Here is a 12581-nt window from a genome sequence, read left to right on the forward strand (position 1 = left end):
AACAGGTTACAAAACGAATTAGCGCAAGTTACTTAATCTACAAATTTACTTCCATTAACATATAACGCACACATTAAGTACGAAATTTATGCTTTTTTTTTAATTTAACGCACCACAGATATCCCCTTTAAGTTAAAGGAGACATATCATTAATGAAAGTGAATAACCGTGAAATCTCACTGGAAATCTTTGTGCTCTCACTGGAAATTGAACTCGAGACCATGCACCAAAGCCATAAATGCTGGCCACTAGGCCAGCGGCAAGTACACTTCTATATGCAATTGAATATGTTATCGACTCTTATAAAGTTCCAAAAGATGAAAATAAAATAGAGTGAAACATGTCCTTTATCGATTTTACAATGTCATATTTTTGATACATTACACTAAAAATTCCCTTCATGCTGGTGAAATTACACTATGTAGCAGTCTATGAGCAGGGTGTCTACTAAATGTTCATTTTCAAATTCCAGGTTTTATCAAGGTTTTCAAGGTTTATTTTCCCTTTTTTTCCAGGTCTATTCAGTAAAGTGACATTTATTGTAACACGTATAAGTTAATGCAATTTTATATGGTTCTTAACAAAAACTGGTTATAATTAGAGAATGCATATGGCAAGTGATAGTTTCTTTAAGTGACAATTAGAGAATGCATATATGGCAAGTGACAGTTTCTTTAAGTGACAAGATGAAAAGAAAAAAATGACTGAAATGTAGGTTCTCAAAACATTTTACACAAGAAAATGTTTAATTAAAATATCCCCTACCAGAAGACCGGTTGAGAGAAATGTGCAGTAGCTTTAAATATCCTAATGTAGGAATACTATACAGGGGTGAACCTTAATTAAACCGACAAACTTCGGGAAATGATTCTCGGCACCCAAACAAGAAAAAAAAAATCCTCTTTAACTCTTCTCCAGAGCGCATAGTTTCCGAGCTAAAAGGTGCCGAAAGTGTGGAAAAATGAACTTCCGACACCTATATTTCCAAAATTATCTAAAGTAGAGAGTGCTGCTTAAAATCTCACAAAGGAAATCATATGTTCAGAACAGATAAGATTTCCTTAAAGAGATATTAAGCTGTACTCTCTACATTGGATAGGTTTGGAAATATAGGCCTCGGAAGTTCATTTTTTCCACACTTTCGGCACCCTGTAGCTCCAAAACTATGTACCGTAGAGAAAAGTTAGAGAAATTTTTTTCTTGTTTCGGGCTCGGAAATCATCTCCCGAAGTTTATCGGTTTAGTTAAGGTTCACCCTGTATAATAGTAAATTTTTGTCAAAAGCATTACTTCAAATAAACTAATATTATAGTAGTAGCACGTGAGTGTTGTTGAATAATGACAAAATGGCGCGAAAAATCTTACTCACCGCTAAGTTATGGGATAAAATACGACAAGAGTACTTTACTACAAGCATTCCCCTTTAAAGTACTCTTGTGGTATTTTATACTAAGTACTGGTAGGACTTAGCGGTGAGTAAGCTATTTTCCCGCCATTTTTGTCAAACTAGTATTAGTTTAGAAGTAAAAAGAAAATGATCATATATAATACAAATTCTTAACACAAAGTAGTCCATATTGTTAAACGTTACTGCACATTCTTCTTGGATGGGTACTGGCCATCAGTTATATTTTATTTAAAAATGTATTGTAACATGGAAGTTTAAAAAACTGAAAATGTTATGGAACCAAGCACATTATATGAACAAATATAGAAAATAACTTTCACAGTGAACAGTTTTTGACATTTAACTTCTACATTTAACTTTTTTTTTTTTTTTTTTTTTTAACTTTTTCGCCCGTTCTTCCACGCATCTACTTCTGCTTCGGCGTCAGTTAGTATTCTTTTCTTCTTTAATTCCTACTCTTTTATTTTCTTCTTAATATCTTTCTTTTCTCAAGCTGCTCTGTCTTCTTTTTCACCGCGGTCTTTCAGATATTCATTTCTTCTGCTTGATGCATTCCTCACATACTGGATCATACTCTTTGTGATATTCATTTACGTATGTCACTAGCAACACGCACAGCATCCAACACACTTCTCTGGGCAATCAAGTACTCCTCCTGGAGATTTTCAACAATGCACTCTTTGTTAATGGAGAAACTCCTTTCCACTGCTGCGTTGCTATGGAAAAGTATACATATCTTATGTATGAATGTTTTAAACGCATTGGAGACACCTTCTTTACTTAACAGATTGAGAAAAACGTCTAATCTGTCACTTTTAACTGAAATTTGACAGTTTTCGTGCTGTGTATTGGTCTGAACAAACTTCTATATATTCCCGTTTCACCATATCAGCATTTACAGGTGTTATTTGTTCCTTCTCGACAAATGCCTCTAGGGCCAATGTGATACGTGAGTCACGAACAGTTTCGTTGGTCATAGTTTCTGGAGACAAGCAATTTGCGGCTCTTGTTACACTGTATTTTAAAGGACATTTTAGCATAAGTTTTTTACACAGTTCTTGCAAGAATTTTCTGCATTCTTTCTTAAAGTTCAATATATCAACATCCTTCACTCCTTTAAGTTTTGTAACTGCAGAAAATCCATCATCAACTAGATTAAGTGGTTTTAAGATGTCCTTATCAAAAATACCTATTGAAGTCACTTTTTTGAAGTTTTAGCTACTTTTAAGACATCATCTTTCACGAAGCGGCTTAAACTACGAAGCAACGTGTTTACATCATTCCGTAGAAACGGTAGTAATGGACTGTCTGTCTGGTACTTAGTGAGGAATTCTTCTAGTTCTACAGATACGGACTGAAGGAACCCTAATCTAGCAGGCAACAGTACATCAGAGATGTGGGCTTTTACTTTAGAGAAGTTTGATGTTCAGGAGGTTTTGTTTTTACTGCATCAACATAAACTTTTAAGGCAGGAATCATAGTTATGGCACGGTTGATAACTTTAGAATTCTCCACCCACCTAATAGAACAAAATTTAAGAGGGAAAACTGCTGTTCCAGATGCTGCCATGAAACCTGCTCTTCTTGAAGGGAAGTCCTTGAATAAATAGTACAACGCTCTCAAAAACTCTGTCACATTCCAACCAGCTTTGGTATGCGCAGTCTTAAAAGCCCCATGAACAATATGTAAAGAGCACGTTCCTATCTCCAAACGCTGTGGACCTTCGCCATTTTCTTCACTCAGACAGGCCTTCAAATCACTCAGAAATTTCAAATTTACGTTGGGGCCATCAGGAGAAACCTGGAGTAACTTACAAAAATCGAGACCCTTGTCCTTGAAAGTATTTATAAATGCACTTAACAAATCCTGGGCAGTAACATGTCCGAGGAGTACTGATGTTAAATAACGTGTTAAAAACTTTATTTTCGTCAGTGTGCCAGAAATGAACTACTAAGTCCATTTGATTTTTCTGTAAGGTAGTGTTTAGGCTTTCGTCGAACGATACTGCAAAAAATTCACAATGTTGTAGTTCACGAAGTAACTTCTGTGGGAAGTATGGACCCAATCCAAAGGTGATGACATAACCTATTTTGTCTTTGTATAACTGCATATTTTTTAGCGACTTCACACTCAGGAAACATTAAACGAAACAAATCCGTTGCACTCACTTGGCTTCTGGCCGATGCATAACTTGTACCTTTGTGTAATGTCCAGATTATTTCTGCTTTCGTCACTTGATCTTTGATAAGATAACTCTTTATTACACCACTAGTTTTTGCTGTGCCAGTCACTGAACTGGAAGACGCTGCCTGCGCCTAGTCTTCCTAATGGTCGTTTTCCGATTGGTCTTCCAGTCAAAACTTTGAAAGCGTTTCTACTTTCTTCCATTCTAGCTACATGACCCGCCCACCTAAGCCTCTAGACTTGACGACCCTAACAATGTTGGGTAAACCATATAAATTATGTAGTTCCTCGGTATGAAGTTTCCGCCATTCCCCATTTCCGTTCCTCTTGGGTCCGAATATTCGTCTCAGGATCTTGTTCTCAAATACTTCCAGTCTATGTTCTTCCCTCAGAGTAAGTGACCATGTTTCGCAGCCATACAAAACAACAGGCATGATTATAGTTTTGTATATTTTAAGCTTCAAATTCCTCGACAGAATTCGTGACGACAAGAGATTTTGAACCGAATAGTAACACGAATTCCCTGCTTTTAGTCGACATTTCATTTCTCCGTGAATATGATTTTCCTCTGTTAATATTGACCCTAGATATTTGAAACTATCCACTTTATCAAAAGTATTATTTAATATTTTAACGCATCCATAATTTGCTGTATTCCGCTCCAGAAGCACCTCCATGTATTTAGTTTTCTCTGCATTTACTTCTAGACTGCATTGCAAGATTAGTAAATACAAAAAGTAACTCCGTTAAGATGTGGGCAATTTTACTTTTTTCCGGTGATACACCTTTCGGCCACCGGGAATGGTGTTCACTGCGACATACGCGGGCTTGGACTCCTGTTAAAAAGCTTCGGCACAGGAGTATAAGCGGAACGTTGTTCCAGACTTGTCTACTACTCTTGCTACAGAAACATGTAAAGCAATGTCTTCACAAAGCAGCAAATAAGCTTGATTCATACTATGCAAATAAGCAGGAACTACAGAGAAAGCTTCTGGCTTGTATGTCAGTATCCCCTGTGTAAGACACATTAATAGATCATGAAATTTCTTTTTCAATTACCTTACTCTCATCATCGGGGACTAATTTAGCTCTTTTTGTAGTCACTATTAGTCACAACGACCATGCCAAACAAATAAAATCTTATTCATTCACTTCTTGTACCCTCAACATACTTTCCAAAAACATTCACCGCCTGCACTCTGCTCACGTCTATCTATCTTTCTCAACTACGTTTCCACTGAATAAGTTATTATTGGCTTTTAACTTATGCTGCAGTGTATAACTTTCTTGCATTTTACAAAAATATACTTATTCCATACCAATCCCAAAGACAATATTTCAAAAACATTTTTAAAAATTCCAGGTTCCTTGTCCAATTCCAGGCTATTTCCAGGTTTTCCAGGTCCAAAAGTAAATTCCAGGCTAATTCCAGATTTTCAAGGTTTTCCAGGTCAGTAGACACCCTGATGAGAAGTAGTATGGGACTGCATTAAAGATGAGTTTAATGTATTTAACTTGTAAGATAAATACGTTATATTAAAAATATGTATCCTACAGTGTCTACCAGCAAACAAGTACAAGTTCTTACATGTACGTTTTACTGTTAAGTCAAGGTCTAGCAGCATTGGAAGACCGTTTCTCGTGAGCTTAGCGAAGTCAAACAGTTTTGGGTCTGGTCAGATGAAAAATGGATGACCGTTCGTATTCACCAGAAGGTGGTGTCATTGCGGCGCCCACCCGCCGTTGTGACGACAATTGAGGAGCTACTTGAAAAGAAATAGCGAACTCCGATCCAGAAAGCCAGCATTAACGTCGAAGGAAGACATCGGGCTGATAGGTCCTGGTTCCCTACGAGCTGTTGTGTCAGGAATTTTTTTACCGTAATTAATTTAATCCTACATTTGGTTGAACAAAACAGATGGAAATTATTAGAACATGACATAAAGGATGCCCGACGAAATCTACAAAATTACCACAAAGCACCCGAAGTCTGGAACGGATTCGAATCATATGTGTGCGACCCAGGGATATCTACAAATGCGCGAATTCAACCTCACACTAATGATTCAAGTGTGAGTTATATTGAGACTGAATACGGGAGAATTACACTCTAGTCGGCAAACACTGTACAATAGCGATTAATAAATTTTGTTTTATGTCCTAATACAATCTCAAGGCTACGATGCGCTTACTACAATAAGTTCATATAAAATTTCCATTTTACTTACGGGAAAAATAAATTACTACACGAACACAAACAATTTACTACCTCGTGCACTTTAACTAATTCAAATGCATCTATATTACTAGTAAATTTGGATCTAATGGAAGTAAAATATGATATTATACGAGTACGCTAAAGGGAAATGTCGTACTTATGTCAGCTCCAAACTAATCTGGGTTTGAATCTATGCAGCTGAGTGAACATCACATCGCTCATAGGAGCCTTCCCCATGACATTATCTGTTTCCCAGAGCTGGATTACAGGATTACGTCATAGATCTTAATTAAGAGTGCGGTTGAGTGAGGACAAAATTCAACGATATCGACGCATAATGAATCGAGTGAGGCCAGAGCTACCAGTTTAATAAATTGGGCCACCATAATTCAGTTAGTTTACGTTACAGAACTTTTACATGAGACTTCATGGAGTTAACACTTTCATTAACAGGCATATATATGTATTTACCCCAATTGTCTCAATTTTTGCCATTTATTTTTTTATAAATTATTTTCTATTTTCGTATGCGTTGGAGACAACTGAGTCAACATATACAGTGACTGCAGAATTATTCGGATAGTTCCAATGAAATACATGTAACAGACTGTGACTAGAAAACGCACTTTGTACACAACAATACCGGTACATAAGAAAAAGGAACTGTATATGCATACCTGAAAAACATAATGAAGTGTGTAGTTGCTGTCAACAGTACAGATATAAGTAATCGCAATAAAAATCATGCTCAAAAATTTTCCCAGCAAAATTATTCGGACTGTACGACAACTATGAGAACGATACGAGCACTACAAAAGGTATCGTTGGTGTTGAGGGTTGTGTTGGGTAATGCAGTTATTATCGTGGTAGTAAGATACAACAATTCGTTGCCAACACGAAGAATGGGTCGAAACGAAAAGAACATGACATTTCAACAGCGGCAATTAGCAATTTTTCGACATGAAAAAGGAAAAAGCTGCAGAAAAATTGCAGAGATGCTGCACATGAATAAAAAGTACAGTATGTGATATTATCAAGCGATACAAGGTTGAACATGGAGTTGATTTTCTCCATAACACGGGACGTCCAAGGACATTTTCGGAGAGACAGAAAGTCGCAATAGTCCGAAAGTGAAAAAGAATCCACGAATAAGTGCTCGAGCCATTCCAGGTCAAATCAACACAATTTGAGAACAAAATTTACCTTACCATCTCAGATTGTCATGAAATTTGCATAGGGGTACTATTCATATAGACTAAGAAAAATACCAAATTCCAACTTTATATATCGAACGGTATTGAAGATAGGGCTATGTTAAGTTTGGAAAAAATGCCCAAAATAGCATGTTCAATGATTTTGAAATGCAGTTCTTCTAATTGAACTAGCGAGCTGGTTGAGGTGTCATTTTACAGAATTTTTCATGTCCTTTCCTGTGGTATATAACAGCATATGGGCTAATACAAACTTTTATTCTCAAAATCAAAATCAAAATTTTACTTCAAATTTCTTTCAAAAAGTACATATTTTAAAAGTAATTCCATGAACAGATAGAATTGTTGTAAAGCACCTGGGGTTCATTGTAAAAAAAAAAAAAAAAAAAAAAAAAAAAAAAAAAAAAAAAAAAAAAAAAAACTAACTAGCTAACTAACTATAGTTTTCATTAATACCTTGTACCTAGACCTGAAAAATACACGAATGCATTTTTTTTTTTGTTTTTGTAACTTGTGGGAATAAATCTGAACATTAACATGAAGAGTACAGTAATGGGTCTAAAACATACCATACCGACTTGTAATCTGCTGGCTATACTTATTACCTCATTCTTTAAAAACTAACTTAAAGCAAGTTAGTTAAAGTGCTGATACTTTTGAATTTTAAAATAATATTAATACAAGTTTCACAAACGTGATTTGTAAAAAAATATACATGTAACACTGGTACAACAGCAGGGTTGGCTGGTTTAAGCCATTTTTTTTTTTTTAATAGAAAAACAATTGGTGTAAAGAAAACAATGCAGAAATGTCACAAATCGTAATCACAAATGCCACGTGAATTTCATAGTGACATTTCCACAATGTCGAATCGTCTGAGTTAGTTGAATCTAATATTGCCCTTGTAATTAAGGAGTCCTGATGAGCCCACAAAATTTCTCCCAGGTGGAAACCGAGTAGCGATTCAGATGCCACTTCAAGTAACATGTCCAATCCTTCATAACCTCGCTGTTACATAAGGAGTTAAGCCTAAACAAACCAAACGAATTGAAGCAACTTTAGCGGGTAAGCATGAATTCATTGCAAAGGAACAGGGAGCCTTCCTTAACTACACAAAAGAAAATCTTACAGAATCAGAATTTGCTATCATCTGTGATTTTTCTGAAAATTACAGCACAGCGGTATAAGATGAAGCACAGAGCTCCACTGGACAAGCTAACAGGTCACAATCCATCCTTTTGTTTCATATTTCATACAAGAAAACCAAGTTGAAATGTTAAATATGTAGTTGTTTCCGGTTGCCTGGAGCACAATACAGTTATTGTTTACACCTTTCAAAAAAAGACTCATATCATTTCTAACATCCGAATTTCAAAATCTTCCAAACAAGGTTTTTTATTTTTCTGACAGGTCTACCCCTCAATACAAAAATAAGAAAAACTTTCTGAACCTCTGCTTTCATGAGGCAGCTTTTAAAGTGAAAGGAGGGTGATTCTTCTCGGCTATAGCACATGGAAAAGGGCCTTACGATGGAGTAGGCAGTTCAGTAAAGAGTAAAGAGACCCTATGACAATCAAATTCAAACCCCAAGACAACTTTTTTAACGGGCAGTAGAAAACATTACCAAAAGTAAATTTTGCCTACTCAACCCAAGAGGGATATACTGAAGTTGAAATGTTCCTGGAAAGTCGCTTCAATCAAACATTGACTATCAAAGGAACAAAGCAATATCATGCATTCATTCCCAAAACTACATCAACATTATTGGTGAAACACTTTTCAGATGGTTTGCAGGGTTGGGAAAACGAGGTGTCACAATCTCCAAATAAACTTGAATTAGAAGACATATAAGGCTATGTCACCACTGTCTATGAAGGAAATTGGTGATTCGGGTGTTTTAAAGAAAAATGAAGAACTTAATGAAGTAAAAATAACTTTTCTTCATACACCTGAAAAAAAGCCATCTTCATCTCCGCCATCTCCATCATTCCAATATCCAAGAAACGTTGATGTTCTGTGGATGTCTGTAGTGGACGTTCTGACAAAAGTGAATCCTGTAACTCCCGAAAAAGTTATGCTCTCCTTGAAAGTGATGTATGCCGAACAAATCTGAGTTTTTCAAATTTCAAGTGATAAACATATCCTATTACTTATTGCAAAGCTTTACTATGAAATCATCTGTACTCTTTCTTCAGATTAGTGTTCATTTTTATTTTCACAGAAGTGTAAAACTTAGTATTCTTTTGTTATTACCCTACGTACCGAGTATTCTTGAAAAATAAGTATTAGTTCTGAATCTGTTGAACAATGAACCCATTATCATCAAAAATTCATATTTTGCTAGGTGCTTTACAACAATTCTATCTATTCATGGAATTAATTTCAAAATTTTAAAATATGTACTTTTTGAAAAATTTTTATTTTTATTTTAAAAATAAACATTTATATTAGACTTTTTTGTTGTATACCACAGGAAAGAGCATGAAAAATGCTGTAAAATGACACCTCAACCAAGTCGCTAGCTTAAATAGGAGAGCTGCAATTCTAATTTCAAAATACATTGAACATGCTATTTTGGGTATTGTTTCCAAACTTACATAGCCCTATCTTCAATACCGGTCGATATATAAAGTTGGAATTTGGTATATTTTTAGTCTATCTAGAGGGCATCTGTGTACCAAATTTCATTAAAATCTGAGATGGTGAGGTTGTCACAAATCACTGTTAAGGTTGGAGAAGATAGTACCTCCTCACCATGAGTAATTTTCATGGCCGCTTGGCACGCAGAAAGCCTCATATCAACAAAACAAACCGGAGGAAAAGACTAGAGTTTGCGAAAGAATACGGGTGCCAACTATTAAACCACGTGATTTTTTCTGATAAAAGCAAGTTCAATATCTTCTGTTTTGATGGGAAGATAATGGTGTGGAGAAGACCCAATACAGAGATGGAGGAACAAAATCTGCAGCCATCAGTAAAATACGGAGGAGGAAGCGTAATAGTACGGGGCTGTATGTCAGCCTCTCAGGGTAGGTGAGCTGGTGTTCATCGAAAAGTCAATGAACAAACATATCTACCTGCAAATTCTCAAAAATAATTTAAAGAACGCAGAAAAAATGGGGATATTAGATAAATTCAAATTCTACCACGACAACGACCCGAAACACACAGCTCATATTGTACAACTGTGGTTACTTTACAGTTTCCTAAAAGTATTCCATCCCACTCCACAGTCCCAGATATGAACCCCATTGAACATTTGCTGGATAAACTAGAAAGTTCGTGTAACATCCGTAACCTCAAAGGCACATCTGAAGGACGTGCTTCATCAAGAATTGGCCAAGATTACTGTTGCATACACTTGCGAACAATATGCCAAACAGACTAACCGCAGTTCTTAAGCAGAAAAGACTGCCTACGAGATACTGTTTTTTTTTTTTCTTTTCTTTTTCTCGATAAATGTGATTTCTGTTCTGGTGTCCGAATAATTTTGCAACATTCGAATTCGTATTGTGTTTGTTTTGATTTCACTACTTTACTTTGATTATTAAGTTATTTTATTTTCGAAGTATAAAAATGTTATGTTTGTTGGATGTCAGAGAAAATGATAGCATATTATTTACATCTGCTTTTTCTTTGAAATAAATCCAATCTTTTGTTCAAACACTAGTGTCCGAACAATTCTGCTACTCACTGTACACTTTTCTGTATATATAAATCAAGATCTGAAGTAAGGTGTCAGTTGTTCGGGAAATCCCAAAAACCTACGAAGATCCGCAGAATTTTGCTCGCTTCGTTTATTACAATAAATATTGTGTGGAATATCTATGTAATTAACTGAAAATTTTACCACAATCAATATAATTTTCTTTCATTTACACGTCTGCTACCTTTTATTAAAATACCGAGTTGGTAAAGAAGACTGTTTCGAAGTCAAATTGCATAATTTACATCTGAGAGTTACAATTTAGCAATTTTCTTCGCCATAAAGAAAAGGCAGTGAATACATAAACTATAGCACATCGCGCTTACCGTACCTGGGAATACGATCAGTTTGGAAACGGGTGTTCGTTCACGAATTCCGCAACTTGATCACCTATTTCAAGACGAATGCTAATTCATATTACAACACCGTTCACTAAAAAATTTAGGTCTAATTGGTGCAGATTCAGTTTAGATGTGCGTAAATTTCATAATATTTACAATTCAAATTGTTACTTGAAATGAAAATTAAATGCGATTTACTTTTCCATCACCTCCATACTTTATGCGTGAACTAAGACAATCATTGTACGTACGCTACATTTGGACAAAAACCTATTCCTCGAGCAAGTAATTTAGCTTTAGATAACATTTACTATTATCTGAAAAAAAGAATCACATTGCTTCCAATGTAATCAAATTTCGTTACGTTTTACCCGCTACGAAAGGGTGAACAGTTACCGTTTACGTATCCACTACCTAAAGGAAACCATGGTCGATTTTAGAACAATAATATAAATGTTTGACAATTTTTCTTCACGTCATTGTCACAAAATGTTATGGTTGATGCCACATGTTAGCATAATCGTTTATTTAAGCGGAGCGACTTCAAAATCTACAAGTATTTTCTTTACTTAATAAGAAATAAAATTCACATAAAAATAGTTCACATTTAAGAAAATAGCAATACTCTATGCTGAAATCAATGTAACAATAATCTGCAAATTCTACCAAACAAGTATTGTTTACTTAGTGTACGGTGTAATGACAGAAAAAAAGGGGGAAAGTCCCGAGTACTAGCTGATCCTTCTATTTCAAAGCCAATGTGATTAACATTAAGGCTTTAAAAGTGTTAATGTGATTAACATTTGGCGATAAACTCATAAAACATCATGCGTACTTACCAAAAAATAAAATTTACGCACAAAATACACAATACACTTAAAGTCGCATTTTCCCAAATTAAAATGTTCTGTATTTTAACAACGTAAGATTCATACGGTCGAAGGACTCGAGCTGCGAGTTGTTCTTGTGTATCGGTTGTGCATTCTTCGTCATTTCTTGGTCTCCATAGAGAAGACAGTCGTTCCTTTAAAAATCTAAACATGTTCTTCCAATTAATCAGCGTTATCTTTTACCAGTTATTGAATTTTGGCCTCGTGCATCATTAAATCAGATCGACATACCTCAAATACGACACTCAAGTAATTTTACTGATTATTCTTCTCATTGATTTATACAAAGACATTCAAATAATCTATAAATTACCAAACACTTGTAAATCCTTAAAAATTAAAACTTCGTCGCACAAATGACAATTACGTAAATACAGCACGATCACTCAAATAACAAAAATAAAACCATCTGACGGTGCTAAGATGTGCTCTATTTCATAGACTACAGTAACTTGACTTGCAAGTTAGTTTAGCTTTCATTTGGTGTCCATTTGATGGTAGAAATATATTATCATGTGTATCAATCATCATTTCTTTCTAACGCTTAACTAACAAAATAATATTGATTTAAGTTGTATTTTATAGTAAATTATTTGAGTTAACATCCACTTTATAACTGTGTT

The 12581-nt window shown here is 35.2% G+C and overlaps 1 protein-coding gene across 1 annotated transcript in view; it reads right to left on the reverse strand.

Moving 5' to 3' along the window:
• LOC145671066 (uncharacterized) overlaps positions 1-12373 on the reverse strand; it is a 32692-nt gene extending 20319 nt beyond the window's left edge. The window contains exon 1 of the mRNA XM_081739778.1: positions 11908-12373. Coding sequence (XP_081595904.1) covers positions 11908-12110 — 203 coding nt within the window. The 5' untranslated portion in view covers positions 12111-12373. The remainder of the gene's footprint in view (positions 1-11907) is intronic.
• Between the last annotated feature and the right edge of the window lie 208 nt (positions 12374-12581).

Source organism: Thermobia domestica, chromosome 15 (genome assembly GCF_964235325.1).
Source record: "Thermobia domestica chromosome 15, izTheDome1.hap1.1, whole genome shotgun sequence".
Taxonomy (NCBI): Eukaryota; Metazoa; Arthropoda; class Insecta; order Zygentoma; family Lepismatidae; genus Thermobia; species Thermobia domestica.